We start from the raw sequence: 24,874 nt of genomic DNA, 5'->3' as shown, positions 1-24,874 counted from the left end.
TTTGCTTTGTGGTCCTCCAACTCAGAGTTGTAACACAGTCATGACAAAGGTGACACAGCCAGACAAGGTTCCTTTTTTTGGTCAGCTTTGAGAACTACCACATTTTACAGTGCAAGGCTGAATATGGTATCCAAGACTCCTTAGACAATAAACAATTCAGTTCACTTACATTCAGTTCAGCATTGATGTGTCACTCTTACATAATGCTTAACTAACAGGTTATACCAGTAGGCCTGGTCACTGGTTAATGCAGGCTAGTGCTTAGCCAAGTGAGACCAGTGAGTGTTAATATTGGCGCTGTCGACCCTGCAGGGCAAAATAGCATGGTGGATTTAGGTATGTGATTTTCATTTTTGGATTCAATGCACGGATTTCTCCACCCCAAGACCCGAAATGCATGTGGTGCTGAGTAATTATAAAGTTTATGTAAGAGTGTGAGCCAGCTGCTTGCAAAAACTTCGAGGTAAAATAAATCAGGTAAAGTTAGTCGGACTGGTAAACACTTTTTAATGAGCCTTACTTATCTGTATTGAGATGAATCTTCCCGTGGCCCTAGCATTACACTTTCTGTATCCATTTTTACTAGCCAGTCGGCCGAACAATAACGACAGTTTGTTATTTGTTTGTTTGCTTTATTTTTACCAACTCATGTAGAGATCTATAGCTAACAAAAACAACTGCAGTTACACGTAACATAAAGATTTTTAATTTTTAAACTACTACTAATTGTGAGCTCAGGACCTGTTGTTGGTTTTGTTGGATTACGACGATGCTGCATTTCGAGCTGGCTCGTTGGTCTAGGGGTATGATTCTCGCTTAGGGTGCGAGAGGTCCCGGGTTCAAATCCCGGACGAGCCCACTGTTTTACTTTGTTATTTTGAATTGCTATTAATAATTCTCCTTGTTAACGTTGCCAATATCGCTTTCGCAGATACGTAATTAAATGCAAATGCGATGATATTTAGGATTATAAGACAAAGCTTCTTCAGAGTGAGACTCTTCACCGCTGCAGCACTCAATCTAATGTCGATAAAAAAAACTGTATTCATATTTACCACGCGTGCAAACGCGGTAAGTAGCAACTTGTAAGACAGAAGATTACAATTTAAGCGTGCGTTTTACTGTGGAACAAAAAAAGGTTTGACCCCGACGTGATTTGAACACGCAACCTTCTGATCTGGAGTCAGACGCGCTACCGTTGCGCCACGAGGTCTGTGGTATAAACCTTGTATATGCCTATCATAAAGGTGGGCATGCTGTGCTGTGGCTACATATGGTCTTTAGCTTGTGTCACTAAGTGATATTTTATGAAAAACGTCGAAATGTGAAAATTCTGACTTTAATCTCAGAATTCTGGAAAAGAAAGAGTGCCCACTTTTTTTTCCAGTGGCCCTAATCCTCTTCCGTAATAAGTCCTAATCAGAAGGCCTGTTTTTAAGTAAGACAGTAAAAACCATGGGGCTGGCTGTCCACACTGGTATTGTGTTGTGGGCCCAGCCATTAGTCATTTGTATATAGTATATATTACGGTGGCTGGGAAGTGCAAAGCGCAACAAATTAAAAAACGGCAACAAATTAAAAATCCGCAACAAATTAAAAAACGGCAACAAATTAAAAATCCACAACAAATTAAAAAACGGCAACAAATTAAAAATCCACAACAAATTAAAAATCCACAACAAATTAAAAAACGCAACAAATTAAAAATCCACAACAAATTAAAAAACCACAACAAATTAAAAATCCACAACAAATTAAAAATCTACAACAAATTAAAAATCCACAACAAATTAAAAAACCACAACAAATTAAAAATCCACAACAAATTAAAAAACCGCAACAAATTAAAAATCCACAACAAATTAAAAATCCACAACAAATTAAAAAAACGCAACAAATTAAAAAACCGCAACAAATTAAAAATCTACAACAAATTAAAAATCCACAACAAATTAAAAATCCACAACAAATTAAAAAACGCAACAAATTAAAAATCCACAACAAATTAAAAAACCACAACAAATTAAAAATCCACAACAAATTAAAAATCTACAACAAATTAAAAATCCACAACAAATTAAAAAACCACAACAAATTAAAAATCCACAACAAATTAAAAAACCGCAACAAATTAAAAATCCACAACAAATTAAAAAACCGCAACAAATTAAAAATCCTTGACGGAAAGGGATTGTCTGAAATACCGGAAGTCGAGAGTGATGTCACGAGAGGGGGCGTGGCCAGGATTTTTGGTTGAGGCGCCATGTTTCTGGGCCGAACAAAGCGCTAGCGAAAGTACACGGATAACACCAGCTATGGTTCGTACTTGCTGTGCGGTCGGTTGTAAAGTTAGATCGCACGACCGGCAAGGGAATAAGGTTGAAAATGGTTTATCTTTTCATTCTTTCCCCACCTGGAAGCAACATGAGGCAGCTCATGTATCGGATGTTACCAAAAGAAGGCGTCTAGTCTGGATAGCAGCTGTGAGACCAGCTGATATCCAGTTCTCTTCCATCTCCAAATATCTGTTGGTGTGCTCCAGACATTTTCATTCCGGTAAGTTATAGATATGTTCATATCACTCTTTATCGGTCTTTTAAGTCTGACATCACTAGCCGTGTCTTGGCTCAAACTCCCAAGAGCACCTGCAGGTCCATAAATCACACGATCACTGTGGCATCACTGAGTGTTGGAAAAACTATCTAAAGTCTTTCATCTGTAATAAAATGATCAGCGTTCTGCTCTACCATGTGTAACAATTGAGTTTATCATCCAGGCATCCATGAAAACGAAATTAGCAGGAAGTTAGCTCGCTAGATTCCATCTAAATACAATATAGCATGTCCTAACTGAGGGATTTTGGAAACAAAGTCAAACGTACAGCTCTGCTATCACTTCCAACATAAATGAAGACAGAAAACTAAACAGCAGTGACGTTTGTAGGGTACTGAAGTTTGGCTAGCTGGTGTAAAACGATGTGCTACGTGACCGTTAGCGACACAGCTATGTTAGCATAATATAAACACTAACTTTTTCCACTTGATAAAAGTTATCGTGAGGATTCTCGGTGGTCAGGAACAACGGCGCTTCGTGTCCATCCCGTGTAGATGTTAGTGAAACTGTTGGGAAGACAACATGAACATTTTATTTATACTGTATAATCTGCAGATTCTGACAGAAATCTGCATATCCTTTGAAGCACCGCTCCTCTCTAAAATGGCAATAAGGATAATTATTAGGCCATATGTAAATAACAAAATAACTTAAAGCAAAGTCTGAAACAAGTCTTTATATTTAAGGGCCATCAGTCAAACAATACTGTTTGGTCTGGGTCTAAACAGAGCGTGTTGTGTGTGACATCTGCTTTTGCATATGTGGGCCACTTTGAGGGTTCACAAAGGAGCGCGTTTGCTGTCACATTTTATTTGTAGTGTGAACAAGCAGACAAAAAAATCGGAATTGAGCATTAAGATTTGCAGTGTGAACGTAGCCATAGTGAGTTCAGTGCATTGATGTGACATTGTCCTGAAGGATTTAGTTATTCTCAGTGGTTAAAGAAATTGCAATTATTTATTCATATTTATTAGAAATAATCCTAATTACATATCTTGCTTCCGTGTTTGTGTCCTTTGTCACAAAAATACATTTTTTACTATAATACATTGATTAATGACCTGCAGAATCTCCTTATCATATTACGTGTCCATAATTGTCACCTAAAGTCAAACTTTATGCTTTCTCCATAAAGTGATTACATACTTTAGTTTCATTTTCTGAAGTCAGGTTTCTGAAAGAGAACAGGCAGATTTGGAATATAACATGCAGCGTTCTATAGATGGATACATAAAAAAAATGGAAAATTACATGTATGTGCTAACTTTCTAAACGCTTTGTTACATTTATGATAAATGGATTTGAAAGTAGATAAAACACATTTATGTTGGCCTTAGCTCATTAGAGTCTTTGTCTTTAAATTAACTAGTAACTTGTATGTTTCAGGTACTGCACTCTCAAAGACTGAATGAACCAGCATTGCAGCCATGGGTCATTGTGAGCATCACAGGGAAGGTTGAAGCCGCCCACTGCACCTGTATGGCCGGAGTCGTGGAGACCTGCAGCCATGTCGCTGTTCTTCTTTTTAAAGTAGAAGCAACAATGCGGATCTGTGGCACAAGGGCTGTTACAGATGAACCTGCATACTGGGTTTTGCTGGGTAATATGACCAAGATACAGCCAGAGGTTGGCCATAAGATAGACTTCTCCTCTTCAGCTGCCCAAAAATGGCTCTGGATCAAAACATAAACAGACCATCCGTATTGACAGGTAAAAGGAGTCGTCCTCAAAAAAGAAAAATCCCACCTGCTACTGTGGAGGAGTTGTCACTGCTATTGGATACTTTGCTGGAGCACAGTAAAGCTGTGGGTTGTGGGAATGACCCATAATGTTTTATATAAGGGTCTAGATTTATGCCTGAAGTGCACTGCCATGTAAATAATTTGCATTTACTGAATATGTACTGACTGAGTACCACTGTTCAAAAGTTCAATAAAGAAACAAACTAATTTTTGCCTCTTTTTTATTATAGAACATCACATCAGTTACAATGTAGAATCCATGTCATTTATAGTTTATAAAAGACAAAATGTTTACACAAAATCATGACAGCATTTACACGATATCACCCACTACTAACACTACTTAATTTACTATCAATTACTTCAATTTATCTTCTGAAAAATTACCGCTATTTATACAGCACAAGACTTAAGAATATTTAACAGGAGCAAGTTTCATTTTCCCCTGGTTTTACTACCACACTGTTCATCAAAACGGCAGCAAACCTTCACCATCTTATCCAGAAGGGTCACCTCTTCACCCTCACATGGAAGAAGTAATCTGATTGGCATGGTGGTATGTTTGAAGCAGGTCCCTTGTGTAGCGCTGGAACCCAGTCACGATGTTTCATCCATTTCATTGGCTGGTCTGCTGCAATAATGCCAAATAATTAGCAAGTCTATAAATAGCACGTAGTTCTGCAAAATCACTCATTAGGATGTTTTTTTTTTTTCTAATTTGCTATGACCTCAGAGTGCATTGAAAAGAAAACTAATAGGCTATCTGGTCTTTAAGTGATGGCGTGACAAATCCTGCTTCCAGGCCTGAAGTAGTCTGCGTTTAATATGGGTTTTGTGTTGTTAACATGTTTAATGTTTTGTATTGTCTTCTATTTAATCTCAAAAAACTCCTAAAAACAGTAAGTGACCACTGTTGGCCTCCCACTGCTTCTATCACCACTAATCATTTGAAAGCTCAGTTTTTAAAACCTTACGATGTAGCTACAGCCCAGCCCATGCAGCAGTATATGAATGACTAATCCTATTCATCCTTGTGGATGGATTATCTCAGTTGTTCTCCTGGCTGAAGTTTGGTCCGTTTACAGCATCCTGCCATGCGATTACATTTGTTCCTGACCACCGAGAATCCTCACGATAACTTTTATCAAGTGGAAAAAGTTAGTGTTTATATTATGCTAACATAGCTGTGTCGCTAACGGTCACGTAGCACATCGTTTTACACCAGCTAGCCAAACTTCAGTACCCTACAAACGTCACTGCTGTTTAGTTTTCTGTCTTCATTTATGTTGGAAGTGATAGCAGAGCTGTACGTTTGACTTTGTTTCCAAAATCCCTCAGTTAGGACATGCTATATTGTATTTAGATGGAATCTAGCGAGCTAACTTCCTGCTAATTTCGTTTTCATGGATGCCTGGATGATAAACTCAATTGTTACACATGGTAGAGCAGAACGCTGATCATTTTATTACAGATGAAAGACTTTAGATAGTTTTTCAACACTCAGTGATGCCACAGTGATCGTGTGATTTATGGACCTGCAGGTGCTCTTGGGAGTTTGAGCCAAGACACGGCTAGTGATGTCAGACTTAAAAGACCGATAAAGAGTGATATGAACATATCTATAACTTACCGGAATGAAAATGTCTGGAGCACACCAACAGATATTTGGAGATGGAAGAGAACTGGATATCAGCTGGTCTCACAGCTGCTATCCAGACTAGACGCCTTCTTTTGGTAACATCCGATACATGAGCTGCCTCATGTTGCTTCCAGGTGGGGAAAGAATGAAAAGATAAACCATTTTCAACCTTATTCCCTTGCCGGTCGTGCGATCTAACTTTACAACCGACCGCACAGCAAGTACGAACCATAGCTGGTGTTATCCGTGTACTTTCGCTAGCGCTTTGTTCGGCCCAGAAACATGGCGCCTCAACCAAAAATCCTGGCCACGCCCCCTCTCGTGACATCACTCTCGACTTCCGGTATTTCAGACAATCCCTTTCCGTCGAGGATTTTTAATTTGTTGCGGTTTTTTAATTTGTTGCGGTTTTTTAATTTGTTGCGGTTTTTTAATTTGTTGTGGTTTTTCAATTTGTTGCGGATTTTTAATTTGTTGTGGTTTTTTAATTTGTTGTGGATTTTTAATTTGTTGTGGATTTTTAATTTGTTGCGGTTTTTTAATTTGTTGCGGTTTTTTAATTTGTTGTGGATTTTTAATTTGTTGCGTTTTTTTAATTTGTTGTGGATTTTTAATTTGTTGCGGTTTTTTAATTTGTTGCGGTTTTTTAATTTGTTGTGGATTTTTAATTTGTTGCGGTTTTTTAATTTGTTGTAGATTTTTAATTTGTTGCGTTTTTTTAATTTGTTGCGGTTTTTAAATTTGTTGCGGATTTTTAATTTGTTGCGCTTTGCACTTCCCAGCCACCGTAATATATAGTGTACCACTGTATTTTTGGTAAGTGGCCGGTTAGCTCAGTTGGTTAGAGCGTGGTGCTAATAACGCCAAGGTCGCGGGTTCGATCCCCGTACGGGCCACAGTTGCGTTTTTTTCTCCCTTCTTTGGGAAAATTATTTTGCTGCTCGATTTTATTACGGTGTGAAAACAAGCCGTGTCAGCAGTATGGATGTATTTGGTTCGGCGAAAAAATAGAATAAAATAGCCCCATGTTATGGCCAAATATAGACACTTCTAGAACGGCAAATATTTGTAGACAGACTACGAAAAGCCATAATATGCAGTACATATAAAATATAAACATACATATAGTTCATATAAATCGATATGGATTGAAGTGAATTTGAGTAGCCTTCCTCTAAGGAGGCGTTGGTGGTATAGTGGTTAGCATAGCTGCCTTCCAAGCAGTTGACCCGGGTTCGATTCCCGGCCAACGCAGGCTATTTTCTTTCTTTTTAAAAAAAATAAATTTCTTCCAAATCCATAAAAATACAGTAGTTGAAACTGTTATCGTAATGTTGTTACTGCATGTGCATATGTTAACATTCATATAACACATATGACAGTCTGGGTGTGACTCATCTAGCTGGCTGTTCCTTTCTGTGTGGAGTTTGCATGCTCTCTTGTGTGAAAGCTTGTGTGGATTTACTCCGGTTTCCTCCCACAGTGCATGGGTTAGGTTAGCTGACGTGTCAATATGACCATGAATGGTTTATCTGTCTCCCTGTGTTAGCCCTGTGATAGATAAAAGGGCAACATTGTTCATGGTCAGTGTTGGGAAGGTTACTTTTAAAATGTATTCCACTACAGAATACATGCCCCAAAATGTATTTTGTAACGTATTCCGTTACGTTACTCAATGAGAGTGACATATTCTGAATACTTTGGATTACTTAATATATTATCATGCTTCTTTACAACTACATGAATGTACTATTGCTGTGTGATTTATTACTATTACTGAAGGTTACTCGCCATACCAATACCAACTAGATTTTTAAATCTTAATATAAAATGAGTAACAGTAGGGTGGACAATAGGTAAGGCTGCGCTTTTTGCAACGATCTCATATAGAAAATTATTCCGAGGCTCAGAACCGTAGTAAAGACACCTCTGGCTAATACGGTCAACTTTGCTAGCAAGAGACAGAGAGAGGAGTTGAAAGGCTGCTCCAGCGGAACTTATTGTTTCGGAGGAAAACAGGAACACAGCGTACAGTCGAGTTTTAATAGCTTACTTACAACTGGGCTCGTCAGGCACTCTTCTTGGCTGCAGTGGTTATTATTATATTTACATGTTTCCAGCTCCCGTTTTTGCTCGATGACAACTTGTACTTTTCGACTCTCCTTTTTCTCCCTCCTCGCGCTCACAGACACATAACATAACGCGCTCTCTCACCCAGGAAACACGCAGAGCGAGAGCGTCACCCTGTAACCATGGCAACCGCAACGCTGCCGCCTGGAACTACAGAATGTAGCTGTCAAACAAAACCGAAACAGTCCTGACCCGCCACAATATGAAACAGGAAAGTACCGCCGTGTAATCCACAAAGTAACTGTATTCTAAATACCACCTTTTTAAACGGTACCTGTAACAGAATACAGTTACTCATATAAATACGTAACGGCGGTACATGTATTCCGTTACTCCCCAACACTGCATGCTGGTGGAAACCCAAACAAAACACACATTGAGAGGCTCAAATGTCTGTGTCTCAATCTCGTGTCTCATAATGACGTGAAGAAATATTTTTTAAAATGAAGGCAACAGGCAGAGTGTTACAGGCATCGCCTTAAAGAATGTAGCCTCATGGGCAGTGTAGAACGATGGATTGGATTTATATAGCGCTTTTCAAGGCACCCAGAGCGCTTTACAATGCCACTATTCATTCACTCTCACACACTGGTGGAGGCAAGCTATGGTTGTAGCTTGGGGCAGACTGACAGAAGCGAGGCTGCCATATCACGCCATCGGCCCCTCTGGCCAACACCAGTAGGCGGTAGGGTAAAGTGTCTTGCCCAAGGACACAACGACTAGGACAGAGGGCCCGGTGATCGAACTGGCGACCTTCCGGTTACAGATACGCTTCCCAACCCCCTGAGCCACGGTCACCCGCAATGGACTGCCATACCCGTTATGTGTCTGTGAGCCTGAGGGAGGGAGAAAAAGGAGAGTGGAAAAGTACAAGCTGTCAACGAGCAGAAACGGGAGCTGGAAGCATGTAAATATAATAATAACCACTGCAGCCAAAAAGAGTGCCTGGCATTTGAGCCTCTTAATGCTGTTTTGTTTGGGTTTCCACCAGCATGCAGTGTTGGGGAGTAACGGAATACATGTACCGCCGTTAAGTATTTAAAATACAAAATATGAGTAACTGTATTCCGTTACAGGTACCGTTTAAAAAGGTGGTATTTAGAATACAGTTACTTTGTGGATTACACGGCGGTACTTTCCTGTTTCATATTGTGGCGGGTCAGGACTGTTTCGGTTTTGTTTGACAGCTACGTTCTGTTGTTCCAGGCGGCAGCATTGCGGTTGCCATGGTTACAGGGCAACGCTCTGCGTGTTTCCTGGGTGAGAGAGCGCTTTTTTGTTGTTGTTGTTGTTGTGCTAAGCTAATAGGCAGAATGCAGAATGTAGCTTCATGGGCAGTGTAGTCCGTGCTGCAGGGAGAATGGACTGGTTATGTGTCTGTGAGCGAGGGAGGGAGAAAAAGGAGAGTCGAAAAGTACAAGTTGTCATCGAGCAAAAACGGGAGCTGGAAAATTGTAAATATAATAATAACCACTGCAGCCAAGAAGAGTGCCTGACAAGCCCAGTTGTAAGTAAGCTATTAAAACTTGCTTTGTTGGTGTTTTCCTCTGAAACAATAAGTTCCGTTGGAGCAGCCTTTCAATGCCTCTCTCTGTCTCTCGCAAGCAGAGTTGACCCACACAACAAAGTAAAACAATTTTTCGGCTACGAGCCCGACACGGAACTGTATTAGTCAGAGGTCCCTTTACTACGGTTCGGAGCCGCGGACCTTCAGTAATAGTAATAAATCACACAACAATAGTACATTCACGTAGTTGTAAAATGCATGATAATATGTTAAGTAATCAAAAGTATTCAGAATACGTTACTCTCATTGAGTAACGTAACGGAATACGTTACAGAATACATTTTAGGGCATGTATTCTGTATTCTGTAATGGAATACATTTTAAAAGTAACCTTCCCAACACTGCCAGCATGGAATTACAAAAAATAGCGAGGGCATAGCCTGACATATGAAACAGGAAAAGACCACCATGTAATCCCTTTATTTCAACAAAGTAACTGTATTCTGAACACCACCTTTTTAAACGGTAACTGTAACGGAATACAGTTACTCATATTTTGTATTTTAAATACGTAACGGTGGTACATGTATTCCGTTACTCCCCAGCACTGTCCATAGTGTATGGCCTTGCACCCTCTAAGAGCTCAGTTGACTCCAACCTCTCTGTGAATTGTATAATCAGAAAAGAAATACATGGACAATTGTGGTTATTTTCCCTAATGAATGATCAGATGTATACAGGACTCTGTATTATTATTCAGTTTGTTAGCCCATCAGAATCTGTAAACATCAGGAGGTTCAGGACTTCTAGTGCTTCTCTTTCTGCTGGGGGACAGCAAGAAAAAACAAATACCTTGAGCAGAAACTACATCTCTGTCCTTCAGAACTGCTCCTTCACTTTCTGCGACACCATGATGGGGATGTTTCATGAGTCTCTGGTGTAATGTGGCATTTTTATGTTCTGGTCTGCTGGGGGACGGATGACCCCAAAGGACTTGATAAATCTCTTTGGAAGGCTGGTTCACTCCTGGGGATTTGCAGCCCCTTGCAAGTTAGCTTGATTTTAAAGGTTGACATGCCACAAAGGCTGTCAAGAGTCATTATTGTCAGCCATTAATTGCTGTGTCACTAACACACACACACACACACACACACACACACACATAGGACCCGCATTACCAGCATTGATTAAAAATACATGCAATCATCCAGAAAAGATGGAGTTTACTTTCTTAACAGTAAATGTGTCACAGTTTCTCTTCCACCCAGTATGCTCATTTGTTACCCTACTCACCGGTGTTAATCCTTCTAACCCCCTACCCACCCTTCCTCCCCCGTTGCCATGGATATGCTATTCCTATGGCAACTGCATGCCTTTGTGGATGGCTTCAGGCCCCCACCACATGGAGAACTCTCTGAACCTTTCATTACACATTCCCTTCAAGCTCACAGGCAAATCAGAAAAGTAGCGTAATCTAACTGTCTCTCTGTCACAGTTTCCTCTGTGCTGCCTTTGTAGTCATGCTGCCATACCTCGCCTTTAAGTTTCAGCATATTGCAACTCTACAAGACTTGTTAACAGTTTGAGAATTGCAATTAGGGTATTTGCCGCAGCCCTGATACTTGATGCCGGAGGACTATGATCAGATTTGTAGCATGGGTTTCACAGTCAAAAGAGTCAGAGCCACTAGTTTTCTAATTTTCTATGTCAATGGAAACCAGAGCTCTATCTTTAAAGATGCATGAGGTATCTTAAGAAACAGAATATAGTGACTGAGGCTTAACTAGAGAAAGTGTTTCTGCATCATTGAGAGTGAAAGACGAAGCGGGGTGAGGCTCGGGGACATTAAAGTTGAGGGCCCAAGTTAAAGCAGAGCACAGTGTCGGGGCTCCACAGTGCATGTGGTGGGGGGAGCAGGCGGGGAGCATCCACGTGCTGAATGAACCCTGTCAGCACCGGAGAGTACCACGGGCTACGGGTAGGCTCAGCCCTGCTCAGCATTGTGGCGGGCTGCATCATCATTGGGGTATCCAGGGAATGCGATGCTGATGCAGTCGGAGGTATCTTCCTGGGAGCGGGGGGCCTCGGTGAGTGTGTCTTAAGATTTTATAGGTGATGCAGTTATAGGGAGGGTAATAAGCCGATTCTGGATATTTGGATTACATTTGTTTATTAAACCTGCTTTTTGCTATTGCTGTGTGTAACTTTTAACTTATGACATTTTTCAGGAGGTCATGACAGATCTGTTGTCTCTCATGCACTGCAGCCCTGAACTTTCATACAACAGAGGTTCATGCAAGAAATTTATAACTGAGTACAAAGTCCGTGTGATGTCCAACTACACACTTTTGAGAGAGCCCATATGATATGTTTGGCCTTCTCTGTGCCCCCCAGAATAACATATTATACACATCATTTGATACATATTAATACACATTATTAATACAATAATATTGGCTAAGGTTTTGCAAAATTAGTAGTTTTACTTCAGGTACTTTAAGCAGTTTTTGATGCTAAAACGTCTGCTATTACCACACAGTGTATTTTATTATGCTCTATTTCTGTGGCTTTCACATTTTTTTTAACCTTTTAACAGCCACCTGGTCATCTGGTGACCCATGTGGTGTTAGGGGTAGAGTCCAATCGATATATTGGCCAAGAGGCTCAAGTGGGAAAAGCCGTTAAAAGAAAAACTGTAGTGCCAAAATTTAAAATGCAACATTTCAGACAGTTTTCTGATTTAACATGTAGCATGTAGCTAAAATAAAATTCAACCCTGGCCCGGGAGGGTTTACCAGTGATACGTTGTATATTAAGAGGTTAAACAGAAGGTTTTAGGTAATAGTTGTATCTAAACATTATGGTGCGTCACCGGAGAGATTATTACACAGTGCATTTCTTTGTGAGTGAGTTAATTTGTTAATTCACTAAAAATCCAATTCAAGAAGGCCAAAAAAGTGAGGGAGCGCACATTTATATCTCGCTGGAATATCTATTTTAAATGAAATGTCAAAAACTCAGGTGAAAGATCAGCGGTCAGTGTCAGTTTTCCATCCCTCATTCATTTGATACAGCGCTGTAACTGGAGCCAGCTGATAGCCAGAGGAACTGGGCTGCCAAGATAAAGGAGTGTCTTTACCGGTTTCCTGGAGAGAAGGAGCAAAAGGGCAGGGTTTTCAATCACAGGACGATGGCATCAGAGTGCATGCATAGTTAATGCAAAAAACATCCTCTCTGATGAGTTGATCATCTTTCAGTAACTAATTTGACTTTGTAATGTGCACTAAGAATCTGACAAATCAACACTGCGCACAGCCGCTTGACAGAAACATTCGCTTTGGCAGCATTTGTGCAGCTGAGTAGCATCTAATTATGTGTTTTGGGGCTTGTGTGCTGCGATGCTGCCTCCAACACATAGGCTGACTAATGAGTATGAACAGAGTGTTCTCAGCAGATTGTTTTTACTCCTTCCGCAGTTTCATGACATTTTAAGCACAAACATGCATCACAGCCACCCTCAGGACTTGCCGGGGGTGTAATGCCAGATCTTTTGGCTTATAGAGGGAAATCAATAACGTTTGAATTGGAGCACAGTGCCACAGAGAGGCACATGAGCCCAGCGGTTCAGATATTACTTTGTACTTTGAGTCGAACTGAACGAAACATCGCACACTGTAGCTGCTGCACTGAGAATAATCTGAAGGCTTTGTCGAGTGGATTTCAGTTTGGGAATAGATATTTCATCAAACAGCCTTATTGTTTCTCCGCAAAGTCTCCAAGTATGGAAACTTCTATTAAAAACTGTTATTTTTATGAGCCGTTAAGGCTCACGGGAGCAGGAGGCAGTGAGATTGCATTTCAAACAACTGAACAAAATAAATTACACTGATTGGTGTGAATTAGTCCATGCAGGTGATTGAATTTGTATTTTTTAATACACTATTACAATTTATGCCCATTTTTAATGAGGCTTCTCATTGCATCTGCAGCACCAAATGCTTTCCTCTCTCGTGGTGACAGTTATCTGCACTAACACTGCAGTAAATCTGCTGCTTTTCAACCATAAGGGAACTAGAGTAAAGCCAGGCCTTAATTAATAAATTTATTGGACTGTTATGCTTTCCAGGCCTGCTAATAGCAATCTACCCCTTCATAAAAGCTTGGCTGAACGTCAACCACATCCTTCCATCCTTTGGTAAGCAGTTTGATATATACCTGTATATTTTTCGATGCTATTATTTGTAAGTGTGTTCACGATAACAATAAAAGGCATTTTGGCTAAAATCCTCAGCGAACTTCAGAGTGCACCCCGCGCCTGCCAATCCTGCTCCTGATCAGCCAGTTGAGACACTGAGACGAGAAGGTGGGTGAAATGAAGGAGCGAGCCAGTGAGTTAATAATGCTATCGTATAACACTCAAAGGCACTTGATACTGATCTGCATTGAGTCTATGCGCCTTATTTGTTTGATAAAAACTCAGACACCTGTAGAAACACTGCAGTTGACAGCAGCGAGGCAGATGTTGTGCTCAGGCTGTTATCAGAGAGAGCGCTTCAGCCATCTGTCTAATGTCTCACTGAGTGCGCTTAAAAAAAATAATATAATTTCCTTCTTTCCTAACTGCTTTTTTTTTCACTTAATTGTTAACAAATATGAGCCAGGGGAAACGTTTGTCTGCATACAGTTTTTGCGCTGTGCAGCCAACTGTGCATCTGTGCATGTTTGTGCTCCAGTGAAAGTAGGTTCATGTTTTTGACATGCTGACTTCAAACATGGAAACTATTACCAGACTGAGTGAAACATTTGCAAATTATGTGTTTTTGTTTCGTTTTATCAGTTTGAGTTAAATGTTGCATATTAAAACTTATTGAAATCATATGTGAAGGTCAAAATCACAGGAAGATTCAGGAGTGCCTGCATTCCCGTCCTAAAATTCCCTCTCTGAAGCTATATTCTTGCACTTAGATGAGCTGCTTATACCTACGCTTATGATCATAGGTTTACATGCGCACTGTCTTTTAACTTGACAAGGCCAAGGTCCGTTTACTTCTCAGTAGTCATCGCGATCACGATCATCTTTGCCAGCTTAAAATTTTTTTGTTTGATAGCACTCACTCCAAAGTCCAAAGGACTCCGTGAAGATCTAAGAAGGAGAATTGTAGATTTACACAAGTTGAAAAGGTCTCTTGGAGTGATTTCTAGACAACCACAGATTCCAACATAATCAGTTCAAGCAATTTTCATAAATGCAAGTTATTCGGATGTGTCAACATTGGAACTGGAAACTGCTGGAACACCAGTGTTACTGTTCAGTGAAGTGAGTGTTACGAGAACATGGACTGAGAGAGTGGTGACCAAGAAAGAAGCCCCGGGTCCAAAATCATCAACTTCAAGCTCGACGGAAAAGTACATGTACGCTGTACAATCATTCCAATCTGGAAAAAGAACAATTCAAAGAAATCATTAAAAGCCCAAACTACCATGATATTCATGCCCATGAGGAATGAATGATTGTATGTAAACTTTTAACCACACCTGTATCTGTTATTATCTTTTTAGTTTAAGTTAAGCGTTCATTTAAAACTATCTGCCTTAATTGTTAAGGCCCATGTTATATACATATATGTGACTATACAATCCAAATAAGTGTTTTCCCCTCTGTATAACCCTTCTCAGTATGATCTAGTGCTCATTGTTTCACATGCTAGTTAAACATGTACTGTTACACTTAATGCTTCCATGCTCTCTTGTTGTCTTGCCAGGGACTCACAGTCAGATTAATCTGGAACGGTCTAAGAGTCGTATGGGAACCTTTGTGGAGGCTGGAACAATAGCTGAAGCCAACCCGGATGAGGGGTCTGTCTCCTTTGATAATTATACATGATCAAAATAGGGATGTGAATGGTACCACAGTACAGCAGAAAGGCATTTCAATATACCTTATCTGTAATATAGTTCCTGTGACTGTAATGCTATGTTTCCTGGATATAAGAGTACTTTTAATTTCCTAAGCTTTGCAGTATGAATCACATTTTGCAGAAACTAGTCAGCATGTTGATAGACTTATAAGAATCTAATCTGGGCATGAATGGATCTTGGAAAAACTACAAAAACCTTTGAGAGCTGTGATAATACACAAGCCAGCAGCTCCATAGTAGTGCAGTATATCTCACATGCAGTACTATCGTGGGCTTTACTCAGAATCTTGATATGTACAGATCTGCTGTGTCGCCCGATTGGTAGTTCTTGTTGCTCTTTATGCCTTATATTAATTAACTGTTTGCTATTTTTAAAAATTATAATATAAACACTAAGGTGTTAAAGTAAGATCGAGAAAAAACACTGAAATGTTACTATGTGACAGTCTCACTGATGACATGCGCTACTTAGAGAATGTTGACTTCCTTTCAGCACTTCAGTCTCTACTTTTCCATTTGAATGACTTTCTAACTAGGTTTATCCAGACAGGTAAGGGTTACCTTTATTATTTCTGAGAGTTAAAGACATTTTTTTTTAAACCATAGCCAAACTGTCAAGAAAAGAATCAACAAAACGCCTTACATAATGACGTGGGGCTTTTTGTTGGCTGACTACAAGCAATTTAGAGGAGAATGGGGGGTTTTTGAAAGTGAACATTACCAAGTATCACCTCCTTTTCAAAGTCACTCACTTTTAATTTTGTTACTATGGCAATGGCGCTACCACATATATTTCAATCATGTCATCATGCATTTCATGCGCTGTCCTGTGTGACAACAAACAGACAGCAGAGTCTGCACTGACCTTCAAAACGAAGCAGTTTTTCAGGTCTTCACTGACATTTGTGAAAGAGAGTACTTTTCAATGTGTAGCATCTTGAAAGACAGACAACTGAAGTCACACTTCAGCACTATAGTCTCATTTAAACAAGAAAAACAAACCAGATAACACACTGATGCACTGTTTGGCTCAGTTATTTAACAGATGAGGAATTACGTAGTGCAGATCATCTAAAATCTCAGTTATATCAAGGAAAAGGTTTTAGTTCAGCGAACACAACGCAAGCCTCCCTCATGACTGATCCGTCTGTCTTTTGCAGGACTTCTGCGGACATGCCGGATGTCTTATCGAGACGGAAACTTAAGCCTTCAGATCAAGATCTGCCATGAGGTCATCACGTAGCAAGACTGGCCGCTCCATGTGAAGGAAGCCGGATGCAGAAGGTTGCAACTTCTGCAGAAGAAGTTTAATTTTTCTGTATTGATCTTCCTTCACACTTAGTACAAAAAAGTACTGCTGTGTAAATCTCTCTGCTGTGTAGATCTTTATAAATCTCGTTTTCCTGTTCATATGTGATATCAGCTCATCATGTTAGCTGAGATCACCTCATTATATATATATATATAAAACAGCATGTCATCTAATAAACATCCAGAGATTGTGATCATTAGTGGAGTTTTTTTTCTATTTTACATCCTGACACTGAGTGAAGCAAATTAGGCCCAATAGTCCAACTCCTGTGCAGCTCCTCTAATCATGGTAAAATGCTCTATGCCACCAATTATAAAATTATGACAGTCATTAAGCGATGATGGGTTTTGGATATTATTCAATTCCCCTCCTAATGTGATTTCCATGAGTAGCACACACACAAATAAATGAATGCACATACACACACGTGGCAACATCCATGGCGTGCACACAGTGACCTGCGACCCACCCACCCCCTCCGCAGTGAAACGTAATACATTGATATTCAGGACAGCACCGGCAGAAAGCGCAACAAAAAAAGTGTAACGTGCTGTGAGGCTGAATAATGCCGAGCTGTGTTCATGAGCTGTGCACAACAGGAGCCCCGAGGAGTCTGCGGTGCAGCTTGATTGTCAAACCTCAAATCACAACACCACAATCCCCCTGTGTCTGGGAGTTAGACAGTGGAGGAGCACGTAATGAACTGCATATACAAATATAGTCCATATTTTACAAGATAAGTAAATAACCTGGGTGGCAACAAGAAGGTTTAAACCCTTTTAAAACATTTAAAGGACTGTTTTGTTACTAACACACTTTTGCGGTCATGTATAGATTCAGTAGCTGCAAACTAGCTGACTTACTGCAAAGGTCGTGACCCTTTTGAGTTTTGATGACTCATCTTTTACCACAGCAAGCCAAAAGTTGGTCTAATAATAGCTATCCTCGATTTATTACCAGTTAATTTAGCTGATAGCCAACAATGTAGACACTGGATCATTATCATCATCATGAGCTACATGATCAAAAAAAGATCAAAATGAATAAACAAGTAAATATTTTAATAGAAAATATTCATATAAATAATATACAATAACAAATAGTCACGTAAAGAAATACAATATTTTTGCCTATTAAATTATAATATAAAATAATAGATAAACAAATAAATAAATATTTTAATAGAAAAATATTCTTATTGAATTATAGTAAAATAATAAATAGCTACATAAAATAATACAAAATGAATGAATATAATATTTTTTCTATTTTTCTATTAAATTATAATATTAAATTCTATTCTATTAAATTATAATATTAAATAAATAAATATTTTAACAGAAAAATATTCATATTGAATTATATTATAAAATAATACACAGCATAAATAAATAATAATTTTAGATAAAACATTTTTATCTTCGAGAGAGCTGTGGAATAAATTAAAATCCTTTGCCTTTTTCAAGAATCAGCAACATTGCGGTGTGGGCTGAAGGCAGAGAGCAACAGCTTTCACCTTCATCACTCCCTCCTCCACTTGCACACTCGCTCGCGCACACAGGGGTGGCTCGGGAACGAGCTTCGCATCCAGCGGTCCGGCGACGGAGGGAATATGCTCAGTTCAGATATGAATGAATGAAAATATGACAGCTTCACACAGACAGAGATGTCTGGAACACCATTTCCGGTTCGGGCTGACCTGTCAGGTGTTACGTGCTGCTCGGTCCACATCTGGAGCAGCAGCGCGCGGTGTGTCTGCTCCTAAGAAATGCCATTTCACCTAAGTGATCTTCTGCCTGTTTCTTCTTCTTCTTTTTTTCCACTCTCGGATTTTATCTTGTCGGTCGCCTTGAATCGTGTGTGCGCGTGTATGTGTGTCTGTGCGTGTTTGCTTGAGCCAGTGATTGAAGGGCTTTCATGACTTGTGCCCTCAGGACTGTGAAGCCACGAGAACAGGATGAAAATCGTTTGTTTGGTGCTGATTCGCCCTTTCAGCGTCTCAGTTATTTCGCCCCTTAATTAGAAGACCGGTAACCGCGGTGAAAATCTGCTGATCAAACAATGGAAAGACCTTCAGTGCATCAACCTAAAGGGTGAGTGTCTCGCCCCTTCTTTCATGGTTTAATTTTTGCAGAAATGCAACATCAGTGGAAGTAAAGGCGCATTTAAACGCCTCTCAAGCAAAACCCGTTTTATAAACGTGCCAACTGCGATATATCACACATTTACAGACACATATTTACAAAAATATATTTTTCACACATCCCCTCTGCTTAGGTCTCCTGTCTGCTCTTGAATGGGTGCATGCTGGAATGAAAGGGCTCATTTGATTGCAACTAAACACTCACAGCCTTTCCTCTAGTGGCTTGGGTGGCATGAATGAAGCAGCTGCACGGTGACTGTACACAGTTTAAGAGAAAATAAATAGAGATGCCATCTTAAAGACATGTTATTAAGTACCACTGAGGATTTTTCTTAATGGGCTCATGCTTCCCTTTTTTTTAACGGAGCTTATTTTAGGCCATCTAGAGTGAATTGCCCGTCCATGCGGCTGTTGTACAGGTGCTGTTTAGATCCTTTTTTGTTTTTTAAACAGTGTAATTGATTTAGGAAGATTTCAGTGGCCAGCTGTCTTCACATGTTATGCAGGTGTCACCAATAGATGACCACTACCTGAGTGCTGCTCACTCAACTTTTTACAATCTGTTCTCATGTCTGTATTCTGTAGGTGTAGCAGCGCAATGAGGTGACAGATCAAAGCTCACTGATTGACAGAGCTTTTCTACATGTGCACACCAGTGCCATTGTAATGACTTAAAAAAGCTTATTTTCCTTTATTTTGTGTATCTACAAAAAGATAGAAGATAGAAAGCCAGAGAGCCTGGAGGGGAAAACATGGTCATCGCTGATAGAAACACCGGCACCCCTGTGCCTAAAAAGGAGCCCCAGAAGAAAAGGAAGTCTCGCCCTCATGGCCTGCCCTCTCCGGCACTCTGCTGTGCTTGTGGCCTATGCATCATGCTGGCTGGACTCAACATCACCCTGGTGGGAGCATTCGCCTTCAGCACACTGATGCCTTCTGCCAACCCCCCAATCATCATTGGACCTATCCTGCTGCTGGTGGCCTTTTCCTTTTTCGGAGCGTGTTGCGTGTGCAGTCGACTCCCGCCTCCACACAGCTCACGAAGGTCCAAGGTTGGGGGCAGAGGGGCTGGCTTGATGGGACACGGCGGGCAGGCTGGCGGGGCAGCGTTTGAAATAGAGACCAGCGAGCACACGCTGCAGGACACTACAGCTGTGCAGCTGAGCCCCACATCCTCCCCTGCATCATCCCAGGCATCCAGCTCAGAAAAAGAGGCTCCTGATGCTGATGCAGCCCTGCCGGGACCTTGCAAGCTCTTCACCATGGAGACAAACGGCCCGTCTTGTGTTTCTGCCACCGCAGTCTACTCAACCTCCGCAGCAGCAGGAGGGGAGGTGAAGCTCAACCTACCACGTGAAGAAGTGGTCATCTAGCAGGGCAGAAACTCTTAGTCTATGCTAGTAGTGTAAATATCCTTCTGGGCAGAGGGGCTGCTGGGTGTGATTGTATTCTCTAGTTTACGTACTGCCATATTTCTAGTTGTGAAAAGGTGTCAAAAGTTACACTTTTATTTATTCATTTATTTACTTTCTTGCCGTGCCAACTGGTAAATAGCATGCAAGTATTTGTGGATCAAAGGTTTCGGAATTCAAATTCCTACCTCTCTCGTGTCGTTTTCTTACAGGTCTTTGTTTTTAACGTGGGGCATTATGAACTGATTTCATGAAGAAGTCAAAGAGTCTGAAACCTTAAACACTCTTTTTCACTCTTGTTCTGATTAATGGAAACCTCAACTCTCAGCAGTGACTTTAGAGGGCTAACTAACAAAAAAGACTAAACATCTGATTATTTATTTCTTCTGAAAACTTTACACGTGAAAGGTCAGTAGCTAAACTGGACGGAAACGCATTTAATGACATTTGGCATTTTGTGTGCCATGCTCAGTGCTCAGCTTTTTTTGGGGGTGTAAGCTATTATAGGTCATACATGTGCCAAAGCAATATTCCCTTGAAATGCAAAGGGATTGCACCACACAATAGCCAATTGCAATGTATACAGGTGTAACTATATACAGTGTCGTTCGAAGTCATTATTTCTGTAGTTTGATGTAACGAATACCATCATCAATGCTGTGAATATTATGTTTCTCTCTTTTCATCTGGCGGTTTATAACATGTTAAACTTTTAATCGAAGGCAACCCCATCAGTTTAAGGTCATGTTGATCAGAGCTTTACTCGGTAGTTCCTAATGCAGTCGGAGCAAGGATTTCTTTCTCCTCTTACTCAGCGTGCATTTCATTACTTTTTTAGAGTGCTATAAGAGCATCTTTTCTAAATGTGAACAAAGGAATTTCACAGGAGATGTTTTCCTCCTATGGACCTAACATTGACAGCACTGGAAAGCCAAGAAGTTTAGATATTCCAATTATATAAAATGCATCTGTTCCCCGTCACTGTGATGGCTTCATGTCAGTTTAAATCTGCCTAGTAGACATTCAACCCCTGATTTCCTTTGAAAGGAAAAGTTGCCTTAGACTGAGATATCAGGATCAAACTAATGAGGGCTATAAAAAAGTGCACAACAGCAGTTTTCTGCGGAAAGCCTTTGTTTGGCTCCAGATTTCTATTCAGCATTGATAAGAAAGACTCAGTGATTTTGTGTTTTTTTGTGTTATAAATGCATGCAGGATGTGCTCAGAAGTCTGTATGAGGTAGCAGTTGCATACATACAGACAAACAGACACTGTTTGACATTTTTAAAAAAAAGCCAGTTGGTGTTTCTTCAGAGTTCGCCTCTGATGCTAAATTAGAGTGTCAAGCTTAATTTTGCATGCTCAGAAAATGGGTTACGGGAATGCAAACACCCTGATGTGAATGATTAATGTTGTCTGTGTGTTTTAAATTGTGTAGCACCTATAGAAAATGTGAAACAAAAAAAACATGTAAAGGATAGAATATTTTTGTCAAGACTCTAATTTAAAGGACCCTAACCCAATGTGATTTCTTTAAAAGGCATAAATAAAAAGGCTCTTTCTGTAAAAAATACTTTTCAAGTTTATATTTCTTGTGTAGTCTTCTTCCACTAAAAATGACCTGCATTACTGTTAATATAGTAATTATAACAATTGGGTTTTTTTTTTTAAAGTTTATGGCACATTTGAAAATAGAGGTGAGTGTCCACCCCAGTTTCCTTGCTTGTTTTATTTTTCCCAGCAGCAGTGCAAAGCCTGAAGACACCCAAATTACGCTGGTAAAGAACAGGGGGTCAAATCTGCAAGCTTTTGCGTTATTTACCTTTTTTTGTGGTTAAATTCTGTCAGTTGACTAATTGATTGAATAACTGAGTGTTTCAGTCAGGCAGCCTGGCTGAAAATCTGCTGTGAAGAACCAGAAATGTTGCATCTACCCAAACACATTAGATCAAGATGGCCTTGAGTGAAGAACTCCATATGAGGTCCATCTGGCTCTTCTGCTAAGTGTTTGCGTATGCGCTCAAAGCTGCTACCACTGGAGGTCGCTACAACCACATGTGTGCGTTTCAGTGAGGTTACGGAAAAGCGGCTGTCATTTTACAACAAGCCAAGAGATGTCAGTCGCTCATAACAAGCCTCTCCTGTGGAAATCACACTAACCAGTCTTATAGTGGGTTATATTTAAGTGAATTTGAATCCACATAAAAATTACTGGCATTCAAAGATCAGTAGAGGAAGCTGTCACAAATGTCTGCAGTCTCCATCATATTCCTAGAAAGAGTATGAAAATGTGACAAGAAACTGTTTTTGGCAATCTCACCTGATAATCACCTCTAATCAGGGTAGCAGACCATCGCTTGCCCCCACTCCCGTTTTGTACATACAGGATGATCAAGGCACAAATCTGGGGTGCTCTACTTTCCGTGGAAGCTCACAGATGACAAAATAGACCCAGGATGTTTTCCTCAGACTCCAAAAGCGACTCAATACCTCTGCTAAATTCCTGATACAGTGAGTCTTGGGTTGTCAGCACCACTAATGAAACCCTAAAGAGATTTTGAGGCATTAGTATGTAGCAAAAATTAAAAAAATCTCATTATACTTTGGTTTTCTAATAAATGCATTTCGAATGATGCACCGACACATACGTTTACAGTGACAGTGAAGTAAAGTGCTGGAAAGAGTTTGAAGCAGCAGATGCTTGGTTGAGGCTGGTCACAGTTACTGGATGAACCAGACGAGGACTTCGGCCAAGACGTCGTGTCAGTCATGCATCGACTGCGTATAATGGGATTCTGTGATTAAACCTGCGGCAGAACAGTTGGTATATTGCAAAAACATGAAAACCACTCCAGGTTTATGTTGTCCCAAACATTTCCCTCGGACCTCTGTCAAACATGTTCCCAGCATCTTCTGCCTCTTGGGCTGGAGTGAAGAGACTTGTATAACACGTTAAACCTTTATCCACCTGAAGGCTGGAAGATTTACCACCTTTTGAAGGTGAATGGGTTTGTGGCAAAGCTGCAGGCTGAGTAGAAATATTCACATTTTTATGGCCTGTGGGGGCAAAGTTCAGGAATGGGACGGTCACGTTAACTGCACTAGTTCAGCTTACATGCCATGAAAAAAACAAATGGATATCGCCCTTTGACCCTTGAAGTCACCTGTGTCCACACAGACTGCTTTTAAAGTCATTTTTATAGTGATTAAAGCCGTGATTTCCTCAACATAGTCAATGTCCACTGTAATATGGGGAGGCTATAAAAAGTGGATCATTTTCGTTTGGGGTTTTCATCACCAGCCAGATAGTGGTTTTACAGCTCCACAGTACAAGAAGGAAGTCTTCCTTATTGCTGAAATCAAGATATAATTCTTGGACAGATTTTGCATCAGTGCTTCGTACCAGATTAGGGGTAATGATAAACACCCTTAGCAGACACACCGCCTTCAGCCTGTGACCTGGATTTCTTTCTTCTTCTTTTTTTCCATCCTGCATGTGTACCTTGTGACTGCTGACTTTTGCTTTATCAGAATAAAGCAGTATGTCTAAAGTCTGTCAGAAAGCTGAAGTGAAAGAACATTCATAGAAGCAGAGGCACACAGTAAACAAGTGGTAGTAAATGTTGACACATTGTGAAACATTGCTTTGTTTCCACTGTGATAAACTGTGAGAACACATCCATTGCCAGCTGCTTTCTTTCAGCTCCGCTGTGTGTTGGTATGTCAGATATTAAGCGTGCACAGTAAAAATGTAACTGTTTCCCCTCACAAACATCAACCAGACCAATACTGATTGTTAGTGATGCTAAAACGAGGCAGGACTGCTGAGCATACACAGCTGACCTCAGACGAAGCCTTCGTCTTCTTCCTCATCATGACAAGATGTGGCACAGCGACAAAACAGCTTTTGCACACACTCGTGCTCACACCTGCAAAACACAAGCGTCCCATCCGCTCCAAACCGGAGCGTGGCGGATCCTGATGCACTGCTCGTGCGCTCCCGCGTGGATGTGCTTGTGCATGGGAAGGCTCTCAGTTGAATGAGTCGGCAGAGGAGAGGGAAAGGAGGGTGTAATCAAGCTGAAAAGATTAGGGGAAGACGAGCTGCTGAGGATCTATGAGAACAGACATCGGTTATATAACCCTAACCCAGTTCGCTCCGCTTCCAAAAGACAGACAGGGAGGGAGGAGAGGGAAGATGGAGGAGCTGGGTGAACCCTTGTGTTTAGACTAAAATGAACCAGGAGGGTGGTTATTTTCATAAGGATGAAAATGCATGTTGAATTCTTATTATTCTCCATGTCAATAATGATATCACAGACTGCTCTTTCAGAATATAAAGCAATCAGGTTTAATGCAGGAGAAAATGATGACTTTTGCTGCTGGCCACCTTCAAAGGTTCAGTTAGTCCACTTGAGAAAATACTTCAGGCCTTGTGCAACCTTGCAAGTCAAGTGT

General features: G+C 40.5%; 2 protein-coding genes and 1 long non-coding RNA gene across 5 annotated transcripts; 2 read left to right on the top strand and 1 right to left on the bottom strand.

Moving 5' to 3' along the window:
- Positions 1 to 4,559: 4,559 nt before the first annotated feature.
- Positions 4,560 to 6,342, bottom strand: LOC309693158. The gene is made up of 2 exons (XR_014272584.1): positions 5,986 to 6,342; positions 4,560 to 4,986 (listed from the first exon to the last, which is right to left on the bottom strand). It is a non-coding gene; the product is annotated as an uncharacterized lncRNA (long non-coding RNA).
- A 5,049-nt stretch (positions 6,343 to 11,391) lies between these two features.
- Positions 11,392 to 16,950, top strand: kncn (kinocilin). Its single transcript, XM_082512165.1, has 5 exons — positions 11,392 to 11,724; positions 13,758 to 13,826; positions 13,923 to 13,994; positions 15,394 to 15,487; positions 16,710 to 16,950. Exons 1-5 carry the CDS (start codon positions 11,571 to 11,573, stop codon positions 16,777 to 16,779), a joined length of 459 nt encoding a protein of 152 aa, XP_082368291.1. The 5' UTR covers positions 11,392 to 11,570; the 3' UTR covers positions 16,780 to 16,950.
- Positions 16,820 to 21,966, top strand: tmem275a (transmembrane protein 275a). Of its 3 annotated transcripts, none has more exons than XM_082512159.1 (3): positions 16,820 to 16,833; positions 18,796 to 18,954; positions 19,719 to 21,966. In XM_082512159.1, exon 3 carries the CDS (start codon positions 19,757 to 19,759, stop codon positions 20,375 to 20,377), a length of 621 nt encoding a protein of 206 aa, XP_082368285.1. In that variant the 5' UTR covers positions 16,820 to 16,833; positions 18,796 to 18,954; positions 19,719 to 19,756; the 3' UTR covers positions 20,378 to 21,966. The 3 variants fall into 3 exon arrangements, with proteins under 3 accessions (XP_082368285.1, XP_082368284.1, XP_082368283.1); XM_082512158.1 differs by lacking the exon at positions 16,820 to 16,833 and adding an exon at positions 18,427 to 18,610; XM_082512157.1 differs by lacking the exon at positions 16,820 to 16,833 and having other exon boundaries at positions 18,427 to 18,954.
- The last annotated feature ends 2,908 nt before the right edge of the window (positions 21,967 to 24,874 follow it).

Source organism: Aulonocara stuartgranti (assembly GCF_965226115.1).
Source record: "Aulonocara stuartgranti genome assembly, chromosome: 18".
In the NCBI taxonomy this organism is placed as follows: Eukaryota; Metazoa; Chordata; class Actinopteri; order Cichliformes; family Cichlidae; genus Aulonocara; species Aulonocara stuartgranti.
The sequence above is the reverse complement of the archived record's forward strand: the minus strand, read 5'-3'. Positions and strand labels throughout refer to the sequence as shown.

Bases quoted from the DNA above. Each gene is read 5' to 3' on its own strand.
- kncn (XM_082512165.1), top strand. From the start codon at position 11,571: ATGAACCCTGTCAGCACCGGAGAGTACCACGGGCTACGGGTAGGCTCA. The intron at 13,827-13,922 runs GTAAGCAGTTTG...TAAAATCCTCAG, and splicing joins CCACATCCTTCCATCCTTTG to CGAACTTCAGAGTGCACCCC. The intron at 13,995-15,393 runs GTGGGTGAAATG...TTGTCTTGCCAG, and splicing joins TGAGACACTGAGACGAGAAG to GGACTCACAGTCAGATTAAT.
- tmem275a (XM_082512159.1), top strand. From the start codon at position 19,757: ATGGTCATCGCTGATAGAAACACCGGCACCCCTGTGCCTAAAAAGGAG.